At 57.2% G+C, this 26,760-nt stretch overlaps 1 protein-coding gene across 4 annotated transcripts; it reads right to left on the minus strand.

Annotated features, from left to right (window-relative positions):
- Positions 1-25,967, minus strand: CSNK1E (casein kinase 1 epsilon). Of its 4 annotated transcripts, XM_068971624.1 has the most exons (12): positions 25,897-25,967; positions 22,337-22,421; positions 12,681-12,791; positions 12,401-12,549; positions 10,746-10,974; positions 9,963-10,133; positions 8,669-8,817; positions 5,420-5,480; positions 4,460-4,652; positions 4,189-4,328; positions 3,565-3,630; positions 1-2,502 (listed from the first exon to the last, which is right to left on the minus strand). In XM_068971624.1, the coding sequence occupies exons 2-11, from the start codon at positions 22,410-22,412 to the stop codon at positions 3,614-3,616; spliced, it is 1,296 nt and encodes a 431-aa protein (XP_068827725.1). In that variant the 5' UTR covers positions 22,413-22,421; positions 25,897-25,967; the 3' UTR covers positions 1-2,502; positions 3,565-3,613. The 4 variants fall into 4 exon arrangements, with proteins under 4 accessions (XP_068827725.1, XP_068827726.1, XP_068827723.1 ...); XM_068971625.1 differs by lacking the exon at positions 5,420-5,480; XM_068971622.1 differs by lacking the exons at positions 1-2,502; positions 3,565-3,630; positions 4,189-4,328; positions 4,460-4,652; positions 5,420-5,480 and having other exon boundaries at positions 7,796-8,817.
- Positions 25,968-26,760: the final 793 nt, after the last annotated feature.

The raw sequence follows: 26,760 nt of genomic DNA on the forward strand, positions 1-26,760 counted from the left end.
GTGACAGATTTTATTTTGGGGAGGCTCCAAAATCACTGCAGATGGTGACTGTAGCCATGATATCAAAAGATGCTTGCTCCTTGGAAGAAAAGCTATGACCAACCTAGACAGCATATTAAAAAGCAGAGACATTACTTTGCCAACAAAGGTCCATGTAGTCAAAGCTATGGTTTTTCCAGCGGTCATGTATGGATGTGAGAGTTGGAGTATAAAGAAAGCTGAGTGCTGAAGAATTGATGTTTTTGAACTGTGGTGTTGGAGAAGACTCTTGAGAGTCCCTTGGACTGCAAGGAGATCCAACCAGTCCATTCTAAAGGAGATCAGTCCTGAATATTCATTGGAAGGACTGATGCTGAAGCTGAGGCTCCAATACTTTGGCCACCTGATGTGAAGAACTGACTTTCTGGAAAAGACCCTGATGCTGGGAAAGACTGAAGGCACGAGGAGAAGGGGGCAATAAAGGATGAGATGGTTGGATGGCATCACTGACTCGATGATGACATGAGTTTGAGCAGGCTCCGGCAGTTGGTGATGGACGGGGAAGGCTGGTGTGCTGCAGTCCATGGGGTCGCAAAGAGTTGGATACGACTGACTGAACTGACTTGACCGGCTGTGTTGGGGCTTAGTTGCAGTACGCAGGATCTTTCATGCAGTGCATGGACTCCCAAGCTGTGGCACACAGGATCCAGAGCGCACAGGCTTCAGTATTTTCGGCTCCGTGGCATGCGGGATCTTAGCTCCCTAACCGGGGATTGATCCCGTGTCCCCTGCGCCGCAAGGCAGGTTTTATTTATTTGCTTCCTGGCTGCGCTGGGTTTCCACCGCTGCTCGGGCTTTGCTCTAGTTGTGGTGTGTAGGCTTCCCACTGCGGTCGCTTCTCTTGCTGCAGAGCACGGGCTCTATAGGTGTTCAGGCTTCAAAGTTGCAGCTCCTGGACTCTAGGGCACAGGCTCAACAGTTGCGGCTCACGGGTTTCAGTCGTTCCTCGGTATGTGAGATCTTCCTGGAACCAGGGATCAAACCTGTGCTTCCTGCATTGATACGCTGATTCTCAACCACTGAGCCACCACGGACGCCCACGCAAGGCAGATTCTTAACCACTGCACCACCAGGAACGTCTCTGTGTGTACTTTTTGAAGCAAAGGGTTGAAAACAGCCCCAGGGAGGTACCAAGCGCTGCTCGAGTGTCCCCAGCCATACCGGTTTGCCAGGTCTGCTGGGGAGAAGCTCCCAGAGCAAAGAGGTGGACCAAGGGCTTCCCAGGTCACTTTATCCTTTTCTACTTTATTACTTCAAATTAACAACCACAATAAAGCTCAAAAAAGTCCAATATTTACACAGGAAAAAAGTACAAAATTCCCCCCAAAGTTCTTCAGTATTTTTTTTTCAGTTTTTTAAATTACAAAGTAATAAAAAGCTTTGCTCTTTAATTAAAAAAAAGAAGAAAGAATAAAAGGGGAAACAGAGGTAAATAAATTAGGAAATACACACACGGAAAAAAAAAAAAAAACAAAAATAAAGTAAAAAAGGGTTAACTAGGTGGGATGGATAAATCCAGTGCCCAGCGCTGAACCCCAGGCTCCTCCTGACAGAGACGGACACTGGGCAGGGGGAACCCAGGTGAGTGTCAGAACCAGGGAATTAATTCATAACCCAGGAGCCAGATGCTTTCTGGAAGTAGTCTCCACGGATTCTGTCCCAACACCAGAAAGGGGGGACCACAGGCCGAGGACAGTCTCAGGAATCAGTGATGGCAAAGACCATCTGTGCCCTTCTTGAGGGACATGGAGGTCACTGCCCACTCCCACGTCCTTGTCAGGGGCATAAGAACAGAAAAGTTGGCCTGGCAGGCGGGCGGGACACCTGCTGTCCTGGGAGACCAAGGTCAGATACATACACACACGCCCACGAGGACTCTCAGTCCCACCGTCTCACCACCCCACTCTTCAAGGTCTCTGCGGGGAGGCAGAGAAGGGACCCTCACGCTCAAGGGGGCACTGGCGAAAGCCCAACACAGAAAGTGGGTGACCTGCATCTCGGGGGTGGGGGGTGGGGACTGCACTGATCTCCTGAGGTCCCCAGGCTCATGAACACCCAGCGGGACCTGCCTCTGACCAGCCGATCCATTCCTCCCAGTGCCTCGGGCCACTTCCTGAGAGCCTGTGAGGGCCTGCTGCAGCTCCAGTGCAGTAATGTCCCTCCCGGCCAAGTCAGGCGGCGGCTAGGTGGGGCCGTGGCGTCCGGTGAGTGTAGTCTGGTATCTGGGAGCCTCCGGCAGCCTGGAGGTTGTGGGCAGCGGGGAACGTGAGGGACAGGATTCTCTGTGCTGAGGGTATCCCATCTTCTTGCCATCGGCAAATAAAAAAAAAGAAAAAAAAATTCGAAACAGAATCCATCGTTGGTTTTGTGCTGGGTTTTTTTCTTTTTGTTCGAGTGGTTTCTTTTCCCCATCTTTTTGTTTTTTTGTTTTTGTTTTTTTTTAAAGAAAATACAGTGAAGACACTAGAAAGGGGGAGAGAGAAGACAGATCAGGTGGGCATCTGCCCCGGTCACCCACCCGCCAGCCACCTTCCGCTCCGGTCTCCCTGACCCCAAGGCTCTGAGTCAGTCCCTCTCTATAGCACACCGTGTGCTCAGCTGCTCAGTCATGTCCGACTGTTTGTGACGCCATGGACTGTAGCCCGCCAGGCTCCTCCATCCATGGGGATTCTCTGGGCAAGAACACTGGAGTCGGTGGCCATGCCCTCCTCGAGGGTCTACCCAACCCAGGGACTGAACCCCAGGTCTCCCGCACTGCAGGCGGATTCTTTACCATCTGAGTCACAGTAGGTGCTCCATTTTCACAGAAAAGACACAGAATCACTTTCTCTCCTCTCTTTTGGTGAACAACCACCCTCCAGCTATACAAGCACCCCACCCTGCCATGAACGGGGCTGGTTCCTAGGCGTGAGGCTGACAAAGGTAAAGCCCGAATGCTGGCCCAGAGCGACCTGCAGAATCCAAAGCAGGTCCACAAAGCAGGCCATATGCAGCTGGTGTGAGGTCAAGCCCGTGAGATGTGAGCTGCTGCCAGCCACGTGTATACTCCCCAGGGAGCTCAGACTACCCCTCCCCGACACAAACACACACCCCTCCAAGTTAGTCCCTTCCCCATCTGCCTTGCAGATGGGGCCCCAGTGAGCTGAGCTGTAACATCCCGCCTCAAAGCCTCGTGAACTGCAGGTCCCATCAAGGGCCTTCTCGGAGAGGAGGTAAACTCCTGACTCCAAGGCTCTACTCTGAGTGGTTTGCATGAATGAAGCGTAATGGCCCAGAGGCTGAGACCGGGGCTAAAGCCCTGGGGAAGGTCACAGGGTGGGCCCTCGTGTTCCATCCCTACTACCAACTTCCCAGAACAGTTAGGGCAGCATGGGGATGGAAGGCCGGCCCCACACAAAGAAAGGGCTTTCCGGCAGAAATTAGCTGGTGTGGCCCGGGCCTGCTCAGAGCACAACCAGGGTTTCCTCCGGGGACCGTGGGGGTCCAGACCCGGCTGGGCTGTGACTGCAGCAGACGTCGACTCACCTAAGCAAATACTGGTCCGATGGGGGCTCCTCCTCATTTCCCGAGGTGGTCAAATGGCACGCTTGTCTGGGGGGAAGGGAGGCAGAAGGGTGGGAGGGGCTGAGCTGCTGGCAGGATAACCGGCGAGTCTCTCCCCACTGCGGAGTTCTACCCCGCCAGGCCCCTCACGCAAAAAGAGTGAGTGTGTGATCTCAAGCACCCCGGATGTTCACATCTTGTAGACAAGCACGCTGCTCCGGGAGGCCCAGCAGCCGCTCAAGGCCGTGGGCTTCCCAGCTCTCGACCTGTCCTGCTGGGGTGCCACCACCACCTCCGGAGGCCCAGAGCGGCTCTCCCCCCCACCTCTGCCAGACCCCTTCCCCGGGGATCCTCCCTTCCCCACTTTCCTAGTCCACACATAGCCCCTATGTGGGGGCCACCCGATGGGGTCTGACCACCCCTCCATCCTGTGCTGACTGGGGATGGCAGGGGCGTGCTGATGGCAGGGACCACGAGCCCCTCTGCTGTGAGCTCCCTGCTACCCACCCGGGCTGGGGCCCCTGGCAGAGGGCTGGGTCTTGACTCCCACTGCCTTGCTGAGGCAGTGGTGAGGCCCAGAAGGGGCTGGGGGCAAGGGCAGCTCACCTGTGAGGCTGAAATCCGGGAGACCTCTTGCCGCCCAGTGAGGTCGGAGGACGAGACGTTGGCGGGCGCACCTCTGTGTAGCCTCATGCTCACCTTCCTCTCTCTGTCGACCCGTGAGATCGCTCTGGGAGAAGTATTGCCTGGAAGGCAAGGTGGGGGGGAGGGGGAGGGGGAGGAGGGAGAGGGAAGCTGCCCTCAGCACCAGGCCCCTGGCTGCCCTGCACCCCCCGCCCTGGAGCCCCCCCGCCTGCTGCCCAAGGTGCTCGCTCACCAGCTTGCTGGATACGGGAGGCAGGGGTGGAAGCCACAGGCTCGGCTGCACTGCGGAGCCGGTTGGCGGCAGCCCCCGTGGGCGGGCCAGGGGGCAGGGCCCGGGTCGCCGACCCCCGGAGCTGCCCCATCCTCTCCTCTCGCTCGTGTTCTCGCCGCTCCCGGTCCACGTCCTCGGGGTTTCGGGCTGCACCCTGCGGGCATGATACGAGAGCCCTGGTCAACCCTGCAGGGTCGGGGTGCTCCAGGATCCGGCACTCCATCAGGGTCAGAGCAGGGGAGGCAGGCTGGGGAGGGTGTATGTCTTAGAAACCCTCTGGTCCCACCACCTCCCCACAAAGCAGGCAGCCTGAGAGACCCGGAGATGCCCCCTGATCACACCGCACAGAGAAAACACAAAGCCACACAACTGCCCAGGAGAAAGCTCGACCTGGGGGGCAGAGGGAGGTCGCTCTGTCCTGGTCTCGTGGGGCCTGGAGTCACAGCTGGGAGGACTGATGCCCCAGGATGGCCAACCAACCTAGGTTCCCCCCCGCCCCCATGTACAGAAGGCCCTTGGCTCCCGGCCACTTCCAAACACAGCAGGGCAGGTGCTTAGAGGCCGAGAAAAGAGTTACAAGGCAAGCTGAAGGCAGGGCCAGGACTCAAACCAGGCCTCTCAGGGCCCAGTTAGGGGGATCTTTTCAAAGGGCTGCTCCTCCCCTGGACCTGGCAATGGTTTCACAACTAAGAGGCCCAAGGGACCCACACAGATGCTGCCTTGCTTGGGATGGGAGCTGGAGAAGGCATGGACTAGATGCCCCGTGGAAGAAAGAGGCCCAGCAGGCAGACGGGGGCAGAAGAGGTACATGAGCCCCTGTTGGGGGCTCTGCCCTCTGGCCACTGCCACCCCCAATGCAGGAGGAAAGGAGAAAGGCCCAGAGAGAGGAGCGCGGCATGGGGGCGGCAGCGGCCGCGTTACCTAGTTGGTCCTGGGGTCGTCCACAGGGAAGGGCAGGGGGCTGGCATGAGGGGGGCCGCATCTGTGGAGGAGAGAGCTGCAGGCTGAGTTGGGGGGGCGGGGGCGGCCTGCTCATGGGCCACAGGCTCCTACAACCCTGTCTCTCCCAGAGAACCGGCCGAGAAGGCCTGACTGTCCTTCAGAAATCGGGTGGGGGCTGGCTCTGGACTTCAAAGCAACTCCAGGAGCTAGCGGCTGGGGGAGGAGAGGATCCTTGGATCCTACAGAAGAACCAGGGCCTAGAGAGGCCTCAGGAGGCCTGGGGCCGCACAGCTCAGGGCAGAGCTGGGTTATGTCCCAGTCTTGTTCTGCTCCCCATGCTCCCAGAGGACTCGGGCAGAACATTCTAGAGATGTACGTTCTCCGTCCTCCCACCCTCAAGCCTGTCCAGGCAGGCCAGGAAGCACCAGGGCGCCACCGCCTGACCCCCGGTCCTCACCCCGGGCTCCCACCCACTCAGTTAACAGATGGGGAGAAAGAACGACTGAGCCAGAAGCAGGGCCAAACCTGTGACAAGAGCTGCCACGCCCAATCATTAAACATCCCTCGGGGAGGGGGCGCATCCACCCTGCAAGGCAGGTCCGAACTCACTCTCTGGTGGGGGGACACTGAGGCTCAGTGAAGTCAAGTGACTCCCCAGAGGTGCCCAGCCCAGGGGCTGTGGCTGAGCAGAGGGCTGGAGCCCTCGCCCTCCACAGGCTCAGGCCCACAGTGGCCCAGCAGCAGGAGGAGCTGAGTCACTCATCGCGTTTTCCATCCAACCCAAGTGATGCCTCAAGAAATGCACACCAGGGAGGTCTCTTGGCTTTTATTTGCCCATGAGAAGACACAAAAAGTCAACGTCCAAGTCACATGAGCCTTCCCCTGTGTCGTGCAGACCCCTGTCCTTGGCAGTGTCAAAGTTTCCACCTGGCCGGCTGGTTAGACTTCAGAATACAGTGGTTCTGTGCAGCTTCCAGGCTCCAGGTATCCGGGGACTCCAGGGCCCTGACGCTGAACAATACGGCGTTGCCCCTCCAAGGAGGGAAGTTCTCAGTCAAGGACAGGATCCTTCCCATGGAAGAGTTTGCAGCCCTCGGTGCTCAGCATGGTGTCCAGTCTGCTGGTAGGTGCTGCTGAAGGCTTATTGCAGGCAGGGCAGGAGGGGTGATGTGGAAGAAGCTTGGCCTTGAGGTGAAAACATGGAAGGTCCCCAGGGCATGTCCACAGATCCTTCCGCCAGGGGCAGCTGGAGGTGGTCAAGCTCACCATAGTGGGGACGGGGTCAGAGGTGCCCAGTTATCCAGTCCGATGGCCCTCAAGTCGGAGATTGGTGCGGGAGGTTGGTATCTCTGCTCAGCTTTTGGCTCCAGAGCCTGCCTCGATGGGAACTCCAGGAAAGGGTCAGGGTGCCAGCAAAGGGTGCAGAGAGTGCTCCCGGCCTGGCTTGAGGCGAGATCTTACAGGCTGGATGGTCCCATGAGAGGCTCTTTGAGGAGCCATCTGGAGCTGCAGGTGCCCCTGGACTTTCTGTGATGACGGATGTGTTCACATCCACCTTGACAGGTGTGGCAGCCACGAGCTGGCCACCTGTGGCTCCTGAGAACTTTAAATATAGCAAAGGCAACTGAGGAAGTATGTTTTCAGCTTTAATTAACTTTAATGAAAAATTAGCCACATGTAGCCAGTGGCTACCACATTGGGGGGCACAGGCCGACTTTGCAAAATCCATTCTCGGAGACGTACTAAGAGGAAGGGCCAAACTTGACCCCGAACCAGACTCACGAATACCTCTGTACAAGGGTGAGAGGGTGTGCACAGTGCCCTAAGCAGCGCCCTGGGGTGAGAGCTGTGCTCCTAGCTAGAAGGTCTGCAGTGATGGCTGCCACTGCCCATCTCCCACCCCCGGGGCCCTCCAGCCTGTGGGACATTTTCATCCTCCGCCCAATCTCCGCCCTGCTCCTTAGGCCACTGTCTGAGAGTCAGAGAAAGCGCCAACCAGAGACCAACTGCCGATCCCAGGGTCCTGGAGAACAAGGCCTTGTCCTGAGCATCCGGCAGAAGGGTGCCCACCAAGAAAAGAGGCAGTCAGGAGGACACGCACTCCAGGTAGGGGCGTTTAATGAGTTCAGGTTCAATACAGAGGCTGCCGGCGGGGTCTGGCCAAGGCTGTTCCTGGGGTCCACTGCCACCAGGCCCTCCAGGGCAAGGAACATCGTGTCTCTTTCAGGCTCTGTTCATCAGGCAGCTGATTCGTCCCCAAGAATCTCACAGCAGGGGCTCCTCCGCATGCCCTCTCCACTCTACCCCCACCAAGTCAAGGGATGTCTCCTTGGGCCTGGCCCCGATGGGCTTGGGCACACCTGGTGATGTCAGAACTGGGGCCCTGCAGTCCAGACCACAGGCCAGTAGTTTTGGGGGGGCAGCTCCTCCACCTCCTCCACGGGCCTATGTGGAGGGCCCTGGGTGCCCAGGGGCGCCGGGCACCTGGAAGGGACAGAGAGCACAGCGGAGGCTCAGCCTCTTGGGCTCCCCCACCCCGCCAAGTGGTAAGTCTCGGAGAAGTCAGATCCTGGAGGCGCTTACCAGTACACGGGTGGGTTCGCCGGCCCGGCACAGGGACAGGGGCGGGGGCTGGGCAGTGCAACAGCTTCGCTGTCGCGGGGCTGAGCCTGGCTCGAGGAAGCCCCCTTCTCCAGAAGAGACGTGAAACAAGACACAGGATGTCACAGATTCCGGAGTCCCAGGCCCAGCGGACGAACACTTCTCCCCACCCCACCCCCACGACTCTTAAGAGAGAGAGAGAAGAGAGGTGCCTAGCAAGACCCAGTGTGCCACAACCAGGGGGAAGGAAGCCACAACGAAGGGGTCCAGGCTGGCCAAGGGGGACTCAGCGAAGGCCGCCAGCTGGCACACGCAGGGCACCAAGAGCAAGACGCTGCAGGCCAGGATCAAGACAGTGGTGGGGCCCACCAGTGCCATCCGGGCCCCGCTCACCCAGGCGTCCAGGATGCCCAGGCGGGCCCTCCTGGGTCCACTGGGAGGCGGCGCCCCACCTGGGCCCCGCTGACTGCGGTGGCACAGGCCGTCTGCATGGATGAGGCTGGAGTGGGGGTCACGTGCGCCGTCCAGCTCGTAGCTCCCCGCTTCCGGGAGCCCCACCCACCACAGGGTCATGCTGGCCCTCCCGGCCCAGGCCGCCACGCCTGCCTCGGCCTGCAGGAGACTCACGAATTTGAGCATGTTCCAGTCGAAGACGTAGTCGTAGGAGAAGCCCTGCCGGTGGAAGAGGTTGCGGAAGAGCTGGCGCAGGTAGGAGTAGTCGGGCTTGTCGTCGAACCGCAGCGAACGGCAGAAGTTGAGGTATGTGGAGAACTCGGCTGGTGCGGGGGGACAGAAGGTGCCGTCGTGAGGCCTGCGCTCCTGGGGCCCCGCGGAAGGCGCTGTCCTACCCAGCCCCTGCACCTACAAACGCTCCGGACCCAAGAGGGGTCAAGATGACATCCTCCCTACCACGGTCCGTGAGCCCCAAAGACAGTCAAGAACTCGCTGGAAATTCTAAGCCACAGGAGGAAAACCTGGCTTTCCTCCCCTGAAAATCAGAGGCGAGAGGAGGGCCCTTGTGAGACGATAGAGCACACACACACACAGGTTCCTCTCCCGGGGCTCCTAAGGCCCGTGTAATTTCCTAAGTGGTGAGAGCGTGAGGAGCATCCTGTCCAGACCTCAACGGAGGAGACTCCAGGTGGCTCCCGGATGGCAGCGGGTCAGCAGAAAGACCAAGCCATGATCAGAAGCTTGGAATGCCCGGGGCCCACCCCTACCCACTTCCCTAGAGAAGGGAGCGGGGCTGGGAACGGAGTTAATGGTCGCCATGACGATGGGATGAAGCCTCCATAAATACTGCAGCAGCATGGGGTCTGGAGGACTTGCTGGTTGGTGACCACATCCCCAGCTCCACTCAGGAAAGAAGCTCCTGCATTCGGGACCCTCCCAGACCTCACTCTACATGTCTCTCTTCAGCTGGCTGCTTGTCGGCATCCTTTATCACATCCTTTCATAAACTGGTTAAAACGTATTTCCTCGACTTTGGTAAGCCCAATTAACCGACTCCAAAGAGGGAAAACTCAGATTTATAGCCAGTTGATCAGGAGCACAGGCAGCAACCTGGACTCACGACTGGCATCCGAAGGGTGGCAGGAACAGCCTCATAGGATCGAGCCCTTAACTGCAGGGTCTGATGCTTCCTCCAGGGAGGTAGTGTCGGAAGTGAGTTAAAACGGAGGACACCCAGCTAGTGTCAAGGGAGGTCCAGCGCTGGTCCCGACACTCAGCCCTTGCAAGGAGAGGCAGGAGTGTGGGCTGGGGACACGAGCTGAGCCTGAACGACAACAGAGCCACAAGTGACGGATGCTGTGGCGCTGGGCAGTGGTGGCCCAGGACAGGCTCTGCGCGGCCTCGCTGGGCCCTCAGAAGGGGCCTTGGGGACCGCGGGCTAAGCACGTTGCCCCAGCGGGCTACTCACAGGGGTAGCCTTTGCAGAGGACCTCGATGGGCGTCGACATCTTCTTCTCGCTGATCCGCTCGTACTTCTGGCGCTTGGTGGCCGCTTTGAGGCCCTGCCAGGGCAGGGAGCCCAGGTTGAAGTACATGAGAACGTAGCCCAGACTCTCCAGGTCGTCTCGACGGCTTTGCTCTGCGGAGTCAAGGACAAGGTGAGGGGCAGGGTCCACCTGGGCTCCTGGCGGATGGGGCCAGGACCCCTTTCTCCAGGACCTGCTCTTTGATTGGGGCGAACAACCCACCCTGTGCACTCAGCACGAGCCCACCCCACCCCACCACAGGCTGGCTTGCTGCACTATTATCCCTCCTACAGAGCAGGGGCTTGAGGCTGGGCTTTGCTTACTCAACCTGGGCCTAGTGTCTCCAGCTCAGGCTCTCATTCATTTAGCCACTATGCAGTAGGCACCGCGGGGCCTCCCTGCCCAGCCCACCCTGGGGATAAGGCACAAGCACTGGCATCAGACAGGGCTGGGCCAGACCTGACTTTAACGCTTGCTAAGCAGCACGACCCTAAGTGCCTGTGTCACACGTGAGCCTGCAATTCCCACCTGGAAAAATGGGGACACGTCCTCGCCCACCAAGGCTGCTGTGGGGATGACTAAGGCACGAGATAAAGAGTGCTTCTTGCGAAGGAGAAGACCTGCCTGTGTGACCAGCCAAGGAATAAACCCAGGCTGCAGAAGGAAGCCAAGGTCCTGGCGGGCAGCCCATAGGTACCCTCTGCCCCGAGGCCTCGCACACTCACCGATGCCCAGGTGGGTGTTGATGGAGGCGTAGCGGGCAGTGCCAGTCAAGTTCTTGTTTTCCCGGTAGGGGATGTGCTGGTGGGTTCGGGCATCCCGGTACTTCTTGGCCAGGCCGAAGTCAATGATGTACACCAAGTTGCCCTTCTTCCCCAGCCCCATGAGGAAGTTGTCAGGCTTGACGTCCCGGTGGATGAAGTTCTTGGAGTGGATGTACTCAATGCGGCTGATCTGGGGGAGGGGAGAGCGAGTCACTCAGCAAGTGCTGAGGCAGGGGGAGCAGGCCTCGCCAGATGCTCGGAGCCAGGCCTAGACTGGGGGCTGGGGCCCTACAAATGGAAAACACAGCCATGGTTCCTGCTAATGGATGGGGACCCCTGCCACGGGCAGGGGAGCAAGGTCAGTCTGCAACCACCATGTACGATGATTTCAAAGGCGCAGGTCAGGGAAGGCTTCCTGGAGGAAGTGACAGTAGAGAGAAACTCTGATGGAGGGGTTCCCTGGGTTAGATGTGACACAGGAAAGAAAGCAAGGCGGGAAAGCTAATGGCAAGATCTAGAAGGGAGCCCAGAAAGGCATTCAGGCCTCGTCTGCCTGGCTCTACACCCTCAGGGTACGGAAGAGGCCCTCAAGGAACCAGAGAGGTATTTCAGAGGTTCTGCCAACCAGACTGGGGGGAACAGGAGCACATGGAACCCTAAACTTGGTAGGTAGGGGTGACAGAGATGAAGCACACAGGCAGGATTTAACCCTTGGCTTCTGGAGGATACCAAAGTCAGGGAGACACAGAGGACCTTCCTTTCCTTTCAACAGTGTGTTAGAAACACATGTTAATAAACACATACACAATCTGTCTTCCGGCAGGTTGGCCCCCTCCCTGGGCCTCAAGCTTCTGAATATTTCCTAAACTCAAAAAACCTAGACTTTCTTGAGTCTCACGTCCTGAGAGAATCTGACAACCTTCTCTGCGCACACACATTTAACCTAAAATTGGAGGATGTCTGCGGACTTTCTGCAGGGCAGACACAGACACAGATCCTGGGGAACAAGATCTCCATGTTCCATGCCAGGGCCAGGATTTTGGGGCTTTTTTTTCTTGCTGTGCCACGCAGTATTGCGGGATCTTTGTTCCCTGACCCGGGATTGAACCTGTGCCTCCTGCATTGAAAGCAGAGTCTTAACCACTAGACCACCAGAAAAGTCCCCTGGGCCAGGATCCTGTGCTTTACCTTTTTTTTTTTTTTTTTTAAATTTTTCTCCCTTGAATTTATAAAAGGATTAAGGACGCAAGAAATGTTCATCCATGGGCACTGGGGCCAGGGGGTGTCCCAAGTGACCCCACAAATTGGAGCCACTCCTGAGGAGACAAGGCCCAGCAGCTCACCTATGGCCACTGCATGGGAACAGGCCCGAGGTCTGGGTGACCACAGGCTTTACAGTCACCCAAGGGAAGAGTCCCAGGCCTTCCGGGGAGCCCAGCTGAGCAGGTCTGGAGTGGAAACTGGCAGTCTATGTTTTAATACCCACCCCCCAGCCATGGCTGATGGTCAAGGTCCCCTGGTCCCGGTCCCACGTCGCTGTCACTGCTTTCTGCTCCAGCATCCTCCGGCTGGGTACCCAGTGCCCCCCGGCCTGAGGGAGGAGTTGGGGGACTCACCATCTGGTCGGCCAGGAGCAGCACGGTCTTGAGGCTGAACTTGCGGGAGCAGAAGTTGAAGAGGTCCTCGAGGCTGGGCCCCAGCAGCTCCATGACCATCACGTTGTAGTCCCCCTCGGCCCCGCACCACTTGATGGATGGGATTCCCACTGTGCAGAGGCGGGGCAGTCAGTTGCCATCACTCCCCAGCCCACCAGTACCTGGGCCCCTCCCCATGCAAGTGCGAAAGGCACAGGCGCAGAGCTCCCACCCTGACGGCCACTGCCCCTCCGGCCCTCACCTCCCCCCTGCATCATCTTGTAGAATTTGCTCTCGATGTGCAGCTGGGGGTGCTTCGTCTTCACACACTCCAGCTTGATGGCGACTTCTTCACCAGAGGCGATATTGGCACCTGCAGGGGCAGAGGGACCCGGGTCACACTCAGCTGGCCAGGCAGCCCCAGGCCAGGACCACTCCGTGTCTGCCCCTGAGCAGCTCGGTATCCCGAGAAGAGGAAGAGGCTGGAAAGGTGGCGGAGGCCCCAGGCTGTATCCAGGGGAAGCAGAGGGACCGAGGGGCACAGAGCAGCTCCCTGACCCAGCCTGGGCACGAAGGGAGAACCAGAACTGCAGCATGTGTTGCTGGGAGGAGGGAAGGGCTGTGGACCATGCAGAGAACTGGAGGCTGGGGCAGCAGGCAACCGGATGTGAGGGGGTCAGGGCGGGGCCAAAAAACGGTCCCAGACCAGTCAGGCGAGCTGTGTGCTGCAGAGTGGAGCCACTGAGGACTCCTGAGCTGGAGACAGGCGCCGTCAGTGGGGCGTGGAGCCGAGGAGGAGAGCAGGCAGAGAGGCAGGGCCGTCTCAAGAAAGATCCCAACCCAAGCTGCAACGGGCCTCAGTTTCCCCACCTGCAGGCACAGGCAAGCTGGGCTGGAGGGCTGGGGGCTAAGCTGAGAGGCCGGCTCCTGCGGGGAGCCAAGGGGAACCAGAGCTGCCATCACTAAATGGTGCAGTCTCAGCACAGAGACAACACAGACGTCGGGAGGAGACAGCCACTGAGAGAAGGGAGGGCAGGATAAAGCCAGGACCTCAAACCGGGGATGCCCGAGATGGGGCTCCACAACAAACATGCCTGGAACAGCTGGCAATCTGAGGAGAGACAACACAGCTCACGCCATGCACCACAAGTCCCGACAGAGCAGAAGATCACACGGGGGGAAGGAAGATCAGAGTGCAAGTTGGCTCAACCACTTTGGAGGCCAGGTTGGTCTCTGTCTGGTAAAGCTGAACACACACAGACCCTCGGCCAAACCAGGCCACTCCCAAGGGTACACACTTCAGAAATGTGACCGCCGGGAGGCCAAGCAAGGACCTTTGCACAGCAGCAAAGGACCACAACGTCCAGCGCCAGAAATCAGCCACGAGGTGGGGCAGGCGCCCAGGGACGCCACAGACAGGGGGAGCCAGCACGACGGCTGCGGGGGTGGCTCTCTGCATCCGAACCTTCCCTGAGCAGAGGGCAAGGAGCAGTACCGCTGACAAGGTCAGAAGGTGGAGACACCCAAGAGCCCATGAGCGCAGGCGTGGACCGCCACTCTGCCTCTCCCTAAAAACGAGCAGGGCACTGACACAGGCTGCGGCGTCGACGAACCTCACAAACACGGCGCATGGTGGATCAGCCACACTCCAATGCCCAGAACGGGGAACCCACGGAGACAAAGGTTAGACTGGTGGCTGCCAGGGACTGGGGGCAGGGGGAAGCAGGACAGGCCACAGGGCAGGCTACCCTGCTTAACAGGTGCAGGGTTTTCTTCTGGGTGATGAAAATGTTTTGGAACTAGACAGGGATGGTGGTCACACACACTGGGATTGTACTAGAGTCAGTGAAGTTGCTCAGCTCAGTCGTGTCCGACTCTGCGATTCCATGGACTGTAGCCTACCAAGCTCCGCCATCCATGGAATTTTCCAGGCAAGAGTACTGGAGTGGGATGCCATTTCTTTCTCCAGGGGATCTTCCCGACCCAGGGATCAAACCCAGGTCTCCTGCACTGCAGGCAGACGCTTTACCATCTGAGCCACCAGGGAAGCCCCTGAGACTGTACTAGGTGCCACTAAATGGCATACTTTTAAAATGGTTAATTGTATATCATCTGAATTTCACCTCAATTTCAGGGGAAAAAAAAAAAAGAGGAAGGAAGAGACAGAAGGATGCAAGCACAATCTTGACTGTTTCAATTTCAAAACATTCCACACTGAAATATATATAGTTTAGGGATATAAACGTAATTAAACTCTTCAACAAAAGGGAATAACTTAAAATGTAAGATTCAGACGGTCCTTACCTCTGTGTGGAAGCAAAGGGCAGGATGGGGTGTGGTTACCTCTGTGAGGGGGGAAGCAGAGGGCAGGATGGGGTGGGGTACTAGGGGTCTTCAGGGTGACAGAGCTGTCTTCCTCCATCTAGTGGTGAGAAGAGTGCCTTAAACCGTGCCCATGTTTTATACATTTAATTTAAAAAATAAAACAATGAGATGTTACAGGAAGGGAGCATTGCTTTTAATTTAGGGATAGGCAAGGTTTCCCAAAGAAAGGGAATGCCAAGGAATGTTCAAACTACTGCACAACTGCACTCATCTCACACACTAGCAAAGTAATGCTCAATATTCTCCAAGCCAGGCTTCAACAGTATGTGAACCAAGAACTTCCAGATGTTCAAACTGGATTTAGAAAAGGCAGAGAAACCAGAGATCAAATAGCCAACATCTGCTGGATCATCAAAAAAGCAAGACAATTCCAGAAAAACATCTACTTCTGCGTTATTGACTACGCCAAAGCCTTTGACTGTGTGGATCTCAACAAACTGTGGGAAATTCTTCCAGAGATGGGAATTTCCAGACCACCTGACCTGTCTCCTGAGAAATCTGTATGCAGGTCAAGAAGCAACAGTTAAAAGTGTACATGGAACAACAGACTGGTTCCAAATCGGGAAAGGAGTACATGAAGGCTGTATACTGTCACCCTGCTTATTTAACTTATATGCAGAGTACATCATGAGAAACGCTGGGCTGGAAGAAGCACAAGAAGGAATCAAGATTGCTGGGAGAAATATCAATAACTTCAGATATGCAGATGATATGACCCTTATGGCAGAAAGTGAAGAGGAGCTAAAAAGCCTCTTGATGAAAGTGAAAGAGGAGAGTGAAAAGTTGGGTTAAAACTCAACATTCAGAAAACTAAGATCATGGCATCCGGTCCTATCACTTCATGGCAAATAGATGGGGAAACATTGGTTGGGCTCCAAAATCACTGCGGATGGTGGCTAGAGCCAGAAAATTAAGACAGTTGCTCCCTGGAAGAAAAGCTATGACCAACCTGACAACATATTAAAAAGCAGAGAGATTATTTTGCCAACAAAGGTCTGTCTAGTCAAAGCTATGGTTTTTCCAGTAGTCATGTATGGATGTGAGAGTTGGACCATAAAGCTGAGTGCCGAAGAATTGATGCTTTTGACCTGTGGTGTTGAAGAAGACTCTGGAGAGTCTCTTGGACTGCAAGGAGATCCAACCAGTCCATCCTAAAGGAGATCAGTCCTGAATATTCACTGGAAGGACTGATGCTGAAGCTGAAACTCCAATACTTCAGCCACCTGATGTGAAGAACTGAAGGTTTTGACAAGACCCTGATGCTGGGAAAGACTGAAGGCAGGAGGAGAAGGGGATGAAAAAGGATGAGATGGTTGGATGACATCACCAACTCGATGGACATGAGTTTGAGTACGTTCTGGGGGTTGGTGATGGATAGGGAAGGCTGGTGTGCTGCAGTCCATGGGGTCGCAAAGAGTGGGATACAACTGAGCAACTGAACTGAACTGAAAGGTTTTTTACCCTGACTTAAAATCCAGAAGCCATTAAAAAAAAAAGTCTCCCTCCCCTCAAAAAGAGCAATCCCTTCCCCATGGCAAAAACCCCAGAAACAAAGTCCAAAGACTTACAGTACATACTCGTAACTGTTATCAATGGCAAAGAATTAATATCACACTTATACTGAGCGCCTACAAATCAGCAGGAAAGAGACCAACAACTCCACAGAAAATAGGCTGAAGGAGTCAAACGCACACTTCATAGTAAAAGAAATTATTAGCATAAAAATGGCTTACTCATGAAGACACCCAACCTCCTGTAAGAGAAAATCTAAGTTAATATCCTGAAAGACCAAGTCCATGTAAGCTGGCCTGCATTGCAGGGGCAGGGGGCTCCCCTCCCCAGCAGGCAGGCCCCATATGAACTGGGGAAGCCAGGCTGCAGGGCTGCCTGGCTCCCTCCAGCTTCCACTTGGGGGAGATTAGTCGACACACGCACACACAGGGCAAAACAGGCCTGGATGGGGCTGTGGGCTGTAGGCTGTTTGCAACAGTGAAAGCTTGGAAACAACCCAAATGTCCAGTGCGGGGCCTGGTTAAATAAAGAAAGGCCCATCCATAAAGCGGAACACAATGGAGAAAGAATGAGGAAGCTCTCTGGGTGCAGAAGTGGAAAGATCTCAAAGATATAGGAAGTGAAAAGGCGAAGTATAGAACAGTATGTGTTCTATGCTCGAGGACACAATATGTATCTGTGTTTGGTTGTATCTGCATAAAGAAACACTGAAAAGAAACATGAGAAATCCACAAGGCTGGAGCAGGGCAGTAGAGGGAAAGGACTTTTCTCTGATACTAAGTTATATGTTGCCCTTTTTTTTTTTCCAAAACCTTTGTTAAAATTCACATAAAGTGTACAACTCAGTGGGGTTTTTTTTGTACATTCACAAGGTTATGCAACCGAGGCCACAATCAATTTTAGAATACTTTCACCATCCTCAAAACACCCGTATCTCTTAGTAGTTACTCCCCACCTCCCCCAGCAACTCCCCCAGTCTAGGCACCCACGGAGGCACTTTCCGTCTCTATGGATATGCCTACTCCTGCCACTTCATACAAATGGAATCATACAATATGTGATCTTTCGTAACTGGCTTCTTTCACTTAGCATGATTTTGTATTTTGGACTTCGGTTGTGTGTATTTTCATTTCTGAATCATACAAAGTTAAAATTTAAAAAATAAAGCAGATCCCCAAATTCAGTGCGCAATGGGAAGAGACAACACACTTTGCAAACTCTAAGGCACTTCTGAAACATCAACACTCATCTCTGGGGAAAGCCTCGCATGTTTCTGGGGCACAGTAAGGATGCGGCAGTAGGGGCTGGGGCTCACTGCAGTCTACCAGCCTAGCAGTGGCAGGAAAGGCTGCAAAGGCTCCTGCGGTGTGAGGAGGACCGGGCCAGAGCGGTCACAGCACGTGCAAAGGCCCAACGGGAGTGGGGTGCAGTGAGCTCTGGGTGGTTCTGGTGCATCTAGCTGGTGCTCGAGGGGGCTGAAGCAGACAGTGGAAGAGGTGAGCGGGGAGGAGATAGGAAGGGTCTCAAGTGCCACGGGTCTAGGCATCAGCCTGAGCCTCTGGGGACCAAGCCTGGCTGCCTTATTACGGGGGTCCTGTGATTCTGTGGTGGGGCCATCCTGTGCACTGCAGAGTGCTCTCCGGCATTCCTGACTCTACCCACCAGCTGCCAGCAGTCCCCCCACCCTGAGCCAAAACAACCAAAACTGCTTCCAGGCCTTGCCAAACGTCTCCTGTGTGACAAAATCTGGCAGTTCCACTCCTTGTTGGGACCACTGGTGTATCAGGAAGGACAGAAGAGGACTTGAAGTTGGGGGGTATCTGCACAGCAGCTGCTGCAACTGTCCAGACGACGGTGGCCCCGCGCAGGCAGGGGGCAGGGACTGGGCGATGCAGGGCCTTCAGCACTTATGATTCAGCAGATTGAGCCGAGAGCAGAGGTGCAGGGGGAACGCCCCTCCCCGAGATGGGGGTGGAGTGAAGGGGAGGGGCCTTTGGGCCCTGTGGGCTCTTACACACCATCCTGCAAGTACTACTGCTTTTATCTCTATTTGACATGTGTGGAAACTGAGACACCAAAGGTCAATCAATGAGCAAATGCTCACAGCATCCCTGAGCAGGGACCTAAGCTGTTAGGCAAAGGTGTCTGACTCCCACTGCTGCCAAGCTGCCTCCGGGTCCCACCACCCCCACCAGATCCCCGCACTGCCCCTAAACTCTTACCAGGAAGTCACAAGTCCTCTCTCTGACCTCCCTTTCTTCTCACAGCTGTGGACCTGAGGTTCAGATAGGTTAAGTAACTGGCCTGAGGTCACACAGAACCGGCTGGGGCAGAGCCAGGATCTGAAACTTCATCTCTGGAGCTGCTGCTTTTTTCTTGATTTCAATTCCCTAGGATCTCATTCATCACTCAACAGACACACACTGAGCCCTGAGCCGGCCCCGCCTTGGAAATCAGCTCACCTTCTGTGGCAATGACAATGGATAACTTTGACTAGGCACAAAGTGCCAGGCGGGGGCAGCAGAGGGGGCCCCTTGGTTGGATACAGCAGTTCTGCAGGGAGGTGGGGCAGGGATGAAACACTCTGGAAAACAAATTTGGACATGGAGAAGGGCTTGGCCCCGGCTAGCCCTTGAGGGTCTGGGACTTTGGCAAGTTCTAGGTGGGGAGGAGGATGACCAATCTCACGTGGGGGCTTCCCTCAGACACTGGCACAATCAGGGACCTGGCTGGACAGAAGGTGGGGATGAAGCACCCCCCACAATCCCCCACTGCGGCACACCATCCCCTCCCCATTTAGAACTGAAGACCACAGACTAAGAGGTCTAGAGAGTTCCTGAGGGCAGTCGGTCAGCGGCTGGTAGAGTTGGTGGCACAAGCTTGGCCACCTCCGGACCCCATGCAGCCAAGGTGAGGCCCTAGCAAAGCGGGCCACCCCTGCTGGCCAGCCCCCTTCAATGCCAAGGGCGAGGGAGGAGGGACCTGAAGAGGACCACTACAGGCGGGGAAGCCACATCCACAAATGTGCTTGCCCTCGGTCAATCCTGGAAAGCAGGGCCCGGAGGCCGCGCCCAGCCCCACCTGCAGAGGCCATCTGGAGTCAGGCCCAGGCGCCAGCACCAGCGACGAGAATGTGGCCAGAGCTCTGAACAAAGGGAGCCAGCGAGGCCAGCTGGGCAGGCCCTACAATCCCTGTCACCCCCACGCCAGCGAGAGGGGCCCAGGAAGGAGCTGGCAGGACACTGCACCAGGCCGGGGTCCCCACGGCCTGTGTACCGGCGAAGGCTGGACAGTCAGTGGAGAACTGGCTCCTGCCCCTACCCCCCGCTCAGGCCCAAGAGGACCCAGCTCCTCTGATGGTAGCAAATTCTAACCAAGACTGAGGGCTGAGGGACGCCACAGGAAAGCACCACTGCTGGGCTGAGTGCGTGCAGAGGGTCTGTGTGCCGTGATCTCACTGCTTCTCGCCACCCTGGAGGCCCCACGACCCCATCTTGTCCAAGGGCACCCAGCGAGGAAAAGGAAAGCCAGTGCCCAGAGCCCGGGAGAATTTACTCCAAAGTAAACTGGAGGAGTGAACTCGGACCTAAACTTTAAAATGAGCTAGATGAATACTGGGAATTAAGGCTTCCCTTGGTGGCTCACATGGTGAGGAATCTGCCTCCAATGCGGGGGACGCAGGTTTGGTCCCTGGGTTGGGGAGATCCTCTAGAGAAGGAAAGGGCAACCCACTCTAGTATTCTTGCCTGAAAATCCCATGGACAGAGGGGCCTGGCGGGCTACAGTCTATAGGGTCGCAGAGGGTCAGACACAACCGAGCGAGTCACACAGATGATTACTGGATAAACAGAAGTCCTGTCCCAGGGAGGACCAGGAACACTGGCTTTCTGAATGCCCTTGGGTTCCCTCCATCTCGGGGCCTCAGTTTCCCTTCTGCAAAGAGAAGGCCTGGGACCCAGCGTTGTCTAGAAGCAGGTGTGAATCTGCCAAAAGTCGCCTTAAACCAACAGCTCCAGGCTTCAGTCCTGAGCCCGAAGCTGCCACGATAAGAGGATCCTCTATATCCACCCCAATTTCACAAACAGGAAGGAGATGGGGTGCCTCCCTCTTTCCCAGATAAGAATGCTGAGGCTCAGAGAGAGAAAATGACTTATCCCAGGTGACAAAACCCATGAGAAATAGACCGGGGACCTGAACTTGCCCCCCACATCCCAACCTTCTTCTCCCCTGCCACAGGCCTCTGCGTGTCACAGCATCATTTCCTCATTCCTTCATTTCAGAGGCTTTCACTGAACCCCCACGTGCTGAGCCCTGGGGCAAAAGCATGGACGTGAGCCAGTGCCCCTCCCCCACCGCCACAGGAGCTTGGAGTGGCAGACCAAACCTTTCCATCAGCTCCTGCTAGCACTGTCCCCTCCCCCTCTGCCCTGGGCTCTGCAGTGTTTACAGGAGGGTGGACTGCTAGGTGCCTAACCATGCCGTGCACATCCGGCTGGCACTTGCCAGCCTACAAGATGCTCTCCTCATGTGCCTCCTGGAGTCCTTGGACAGCCAGGCGGCAGCATCACACAAACCTGCAGCATCGCACAAACCTCCACGACCACACCAGGCCAGCTCTGGCGGCTCCGTCCCACGTTCTGTCCTCTACACTCTCACTCCTTGGAGAGCTGTGGGTAGAAAGTCTGCCTTTTCTAGTTGTTTCTTCTTTTCTTTTCTGGCCACACCACTTGGCCCACGGGATCTCAGTGCCCTGAGCAGGGACCGAAACTGCGCCTGTGATAGTGAAGCATGGAGTCCTAACCCCTGGACCACTGGAGAGTGCCTTGTCTTTTCTAGTTTGGGAGAGAAGTCTTGGTGGCCAACCTGACCGTTCCACCCTGCCTCGATCTATAAAGCGGGAACAGCTCGGCATTGTCCCCAGAGGCCGCTGTAAGCAGAGACCACATTCGCACAGGGCTCCCAGCACAAGTACTGCCGGAAGAACGTGGGCATACATGTCTCCCCTGACCTTGATGGGGGAGCAGTGGCTCACTGAAAAGCAAATCTCATATCCCAAGAGGGCAGGGACCCAGACCACTGGGTAAGAGAAACCCTCTGAGGTCTGAAGCAACAAGCCAGGCACACTGACCTGTCAGCTTCCTCCGCTCGGGACAGAACTGACCGACGACTCTTTTTCCAGGAGGGAAACTGAAGCACAGATGCTGCCAAGAGCACAGGGACAGTGGCCGGGAGAAACCCCAGGGGCTGCCACCTTGCTCTAACAACTCCCACTCCCGATCAACCAACACAGTCTCTCTCTCTGGAGCAACAACTGCCAAGGAAGGGTCGTGCCTCCTGACTTCGCCCCCTGCCCCGATCCAGGGCCGCTGAGAAAGTGGCATTCTCCGGGGTCAAGGGCAGGAATGAGATGTCAGTGATTTACTCAATCAAGAACACGAGACCATGCTCAGCCTTTCAACAGGAAGCACATCCGGGGAGAGAGATTCTAAAAGGTTAAGACCACCACCGCCTCACCCTCGCCCCCGCAGTTACTGGGGAGCCTGCATCATTCCAAACTCTTCCTGGGCTGAATTCCAGGCGGCCAGACCACAGGGCGAGGCGGGCCAAGCGGGGGAAGCAACAGTGGCCCAGGCCACTTCTGTCCACCAGCATCCTTGTTCCCAGGAGACAAGACAGGGGTGCTAACCCAGCCTGGGCTTTCCCACGCCCAGCTGGAAACCTAGGTCATCTGCAGCTAGAAACTGGGAGTTAAAAATACCTCCCACAGCCCGGATGGCAGCACTGACATCCCGGACGCCCACTCTCCTGCCCTGACTGAGGAGGAGTCCCTTCCTTGGCCTGCCTCACCCGCAGGCTGCAGCTTCCCTCCCCACCTGGGATGGTTCTGGGACAAAACAACCAAAACACGGTACCAGAGTCAGGTTCTAGCTTCAGAGTGTAAAATCTTGGCATCTTTCCTCCGAGTCCCCAGGGCTGTCCCAGGGGCTCCAGACCCACTGAGCTGGAGCCAGAAACACTCACCTAGGTAGATGTCTCCGAAGGACCCGCTCCCAATCTTCCGGCCCAGGCGGTACTTATTCCCCACACGCAGCTCCATGGTTCACTCCTGCAGAGGGAAGCAGAAACACAGGGTCAGAGAGGAGGCGGGCTGGGAAGGGGATGAGCCCCCAGCCCCCACCCCTCCCCCACCAAAAAGGTCTGGCAAAGCCACAAGGAAAAACTCAGGACACTGCGATCTCCATCCAGGCTGGCCTGGAAGGGAGTTGGCCTCACTTTGCCTGAGGGCAACCACGTGTCAGCTAGCCCAACAGCCTCCACAGGTGGTGAGGCTATCAGAACAGGTGTCAGTGTAGCTAGGCAGAAGAAGGGAGTTGGAGACCGGTTGCAGGAAGAAAGAGCAAGTTCCTTGGGCGACATGCATTTGGGGACCCTCCAATAGGAGTCTCTCAGGGCAGGCTAGTCACAATGGGCAAAGACCCTGAAAGGAAAATCAAGGACAGAGCGGGTGATGGGGAGGGCAGATGCAGAAGCTGATCACCTTGGGGCTGCTGCCATGGCAACCACCAGCTAATTCCAACCTCCAGGGAAAGGGGGACAGAGTGAATGGAGGGTCCCCAAAGGAGTTCCTCAGATCCCTTAGGATGTGGAAATGATGGGGTCCCGGTGACCCCATTCCCACCCCAGGTTTCCAGCACCAAGAACTGAAGGCCAGGTCTCCACAGCCTGGACAGGTCTTCCCAGAGGTAGACTCTGCAAGTTTGCACTGGGCCCCACAAAGAGAGGTCTCCCCAATTCAGGAGGAAGGTCGGAAAGGGGGCCCCTGAACATCCAGCTCCTGGTCTTCTCCCTCTCTCAACCTCGCAACACCAAGAACCGCAACAGGACTCTGCACGGCCTTCTATGGATAGACAGAGAGTTTGGGGCTGGCTTTCTTCAAGATGAGGAGGGTCTCCTAAGAGAGCCCTGCAGAGCAACCAAGGGGACCGAAGCCAAGTTTTGAGCCGCCCGTCAGCTTCTGTGGGGTGGGAGGAGGTCTGGGGGGAAAGTGCCGATCTGAGCACTTCCCTCCCTGTTGTGCCCCACGCTGGGTGTCCAAGCTCTCTGAACAGCAGGGACCACCCTGGGAGGGACCCCTCTGCTCTGGCCTGGGGCAAAGGTCTGGGCACTCTCAAGGTTCTGGCCAGCAGAGGAGGAAACTCCAAGGCTGGGAGGTGAGGTCTTGCTTTGCGGGGGTGGGGGGTGCCTATGGAATAAGGAGAGGGTTGTGTGGGGGTCCCCTAAAATCACAGAGTGTCTACAAGACAGCCAGTGTAGACAGCTAGGAAGACGGGCCGCTCTCTACAGACAGGGAACTCAGGCGCAGGGAGGTCACGCAGCCTGCCCACCTCCCCTGCAGCAGCAAGTCTCCTCCCCTAAGGCCCAGACAGGGCTCCTGCTCCCCTACCTGGCGGCCTCCCACCCACCTGCTCATGCCAGGGCCAGGAGGCCGCACAGGAAGGGGGAAAAACGGCACAGAGACTCGGCCCCTTCCCCACACCAAGGACTACCCGGAAAGCCAGACCCACCTGGGAGGGGAGGTGGGAGGAGAGCTTTCTTCCACGAGATCGTGGTCACTCTCTGCCCCCCGGGGTGGAGGCGAAGAGCCGACAGCTCCTGCCCAGGAGAGACGTCCACCCCAGTGCCAGTTCCCAGGGAGCCGCTGCTAGCCCTTCAGCAGTGGTCACAAGGAAGGAGCCTCCACCCCGCGCCGGCCAAACTCCGGGCTTTCCACCAAGGCCCTCTGCCCACACGCCCCGGCCAGTCTCAGCGGAGGTGCCAGGGCGGCCAGGAGAACCCACTCCACATTTGCGGGAAACTCACTCGCCACACACCTCACACACACACTGTCCTGTGTGGACACTTCAAAGGAAGAAAGAAACGCAGACATGTACCGGGAGCCCCGCTGTGGGGAGGGCACGGGGCGGGGGGTGGGGTGGGGGAAACGCGGGTGTGTACACACACAAACACCGCCACCCCCCCAGTCCGTTTTCCGCCAACGCCAATTCAGAGACCACACATGGCAGCCGGGAAAGCCGCAGGTTCGGAAAGGAACATAAATACACCCGCATCCTATATTACATAAATACCCACGCCGGGTTATATAAATACCCGTGCCCTCCCGTCTGGGTGTCTTACATAAATACACTGCACATGACCCCCCCAGCCCCTCCCCACTCACCCGGCTGTCGGCAGAGAAGGGGAGAAGAGAGGGTGCAAACCACTAGCCCTTGCAGGCAACCCACCCCCACCCCCCACCCAGCTCTGTGCCACCACCCAGACCTGCCAGGGTTGCTCGTACACCCCAGGGGCCAGGGCCTCAAGGAGAGCCTAGAGTGTCCCAGCACTGTCCCCAGAAAGCCTCCCGGAGAGCAGAAAGACTTGAGGCGGGAATGGGAGAGGCCTTCCAGTTCTTTGCTGCTTCTTTTTGGGGGGAGGAAGGGGGGGGTGGCGCTGGAATAAATGAAGGGGATAAAAAAGGCAGACGTGAAGATTCCAGAGTTTCAACTGGTTGAGAAAAATGAGGCAAACTACCAAGCTGAATGGCACATGGGCAGTTTTCTTACTCCCTGCCCACCTCCCTCCCTGGATCATTAAAATAAAAATTGGAGGGACATCCCAACCAGCCAGCCAAAGGAGCCCCAAGACACAGGCATTTATTGAACGGGTGCAACTTAAGACACTGGGGATCCCCTGGCCGTGTCCCCAAATCCTTCTCCCCAAGGAAGGCTGATCCAAGAATATATGCAAGAAAACTAAGAGAAAAAGTTGGGGAGGGGGCTCACCCCACTTTGAGTTTGGGTGTGAAGAGCTTGGGAATCCACTCTCTAAAGACACCCGGGCACAAACATAGTTTTCTCTTCCACGGGGACTTGCAAAACATGGATTTCTCACACGCAGAAACGGGAGAATCCGATCTGATAAATAACCCCCACCCCTTTCTTTCTCTCCACAAAGGAAAACAAGAGTCGGTGGCTGGGTGACCACACACCCCATCACCCCAGGGCCCCCAATCGCCCCCATCCAACACGCGGGAGCAGCCCTGCTGACCCCCAGGTCTGGAGCACTCGAGCCAGGAGCGGAGGGGTGGGGGGCGCTGCTGATGGGCTGGTGAAGCCTACCGAAGCCCAGGGTTTGGCCGAGAATCCCGAATCAACAGAATCGGGTGTCCCCGGCACCCCAGTCCAGGACCCCCCCTCCTCCGTCAGCGTCCTCAAATCGCAGCCGGGGGTGGCCGCCTCGGCCGGCCGGGGCCTTGAAGGGTCCAGCTGGGGAGAGAGAGGCGAGCCGGACTGGGGGTAGGGGGGCTCTCCTGGGCAAGCCTGCAAAATAGTCACCCTCCTCTCCTTCTCGTCCCCAGCCGCGCCTTTGTCCTCGCCGGGCCGAGCGGGCGGCGCCCGGGCAGCCCCCCCATACCCGAGTGCGAACGCGTGTGTGTCCGCCCTCTCCCCCCTCCCTCTCGCGCAAAAACAAAGAGGCGGAGGGAGCCCCGTTTCCCCCCAGGTTTGCGCCCCTTCGCCAGCCCGCGGCCCCCCAATATTTACCCCGCCGGGAAGGCACCGGTGCCGGGCCGCTGCTCGGGGGGCTGCCGCAGGCGGGGGCGCCCCGCCGGGGCGGATGCCGGAGGATTTGCAGAGCCGCCCGCCGCGCCAGCCTCTCCCGGCCCAGCCGCCGCCGCCGCCGCCGCCGCCGCGCCGCCGCGCTCCGCTCCGCTCGCCCCGGCCGGGTTCAGGATCTGGCTCTCAGCGCCGCCGCCGCCGCCGCCGCCTCCCTCCTCCGGGCCCTCCTGCCCGACCGCCCCCGCCGCCGGCTCGCGCGCTCCCGCCCGGCGCGCACCCGCCGGCTCCCATTGAGCCCCGGGCCCGCCCGCTGATGTCATCCCCGACCCGCCGCCGCCGCCCCGGAGGATTTAAAGGGCCCGCGCCCCCCTTGCTCCCGGGGACGCTGGGGGCCCGCAGCCGGGAAACACGGTTCCCCCAACCAGCCTCGCGAGGAGCGCTTTCCTGGAACGGGGTCTTCCGTGTGGGGCCAGGAAGCGCACACAGACACGGACACCACTGATCCAGTGGGGGGCACAGGTGGAAAAACCTGGGTGGTGGTGGGGAGGAAAAACTGGGGTCTTCTAGCCCCAGACCGTCCTCTCCCCTCTGTCGGGTTCTGTCTCCTCTCATACCCTAGCAGCGGGCCCCTCCGAAGGCCGGTGTTTATGTGAGTTACTGCAAAAGGAGATTGTTTAGAGAGTTGAGGGCTTACTCCGCCTCGGGGCTTGCTGCTGAGCACGCATGCCAGGTTGACTCAGGGGCCAACTATTTGACAAGATAGCAAGAGATGGAGGGACATTGACAAAAGGCCCAGAGAGGCAGCCAAGGCTGTGCTGCTTTCTCCCCTCCATAGAAAAAATCAAAAAC

Source organism: Capricornis sumatraensis, chromosome 4 (assembly GCF_032405125.1).
Source record: "Capricornis sumatraensis isolate serow.1 chromosome 4, serow.2, whole genome shotgun sequence".
Lineage (NCBI taxonomy): Eukaryota > Metazoa > Chordata > Mammalia > Artiodactyla > Bovidae > Capricornis > Capricornis sumatraensis.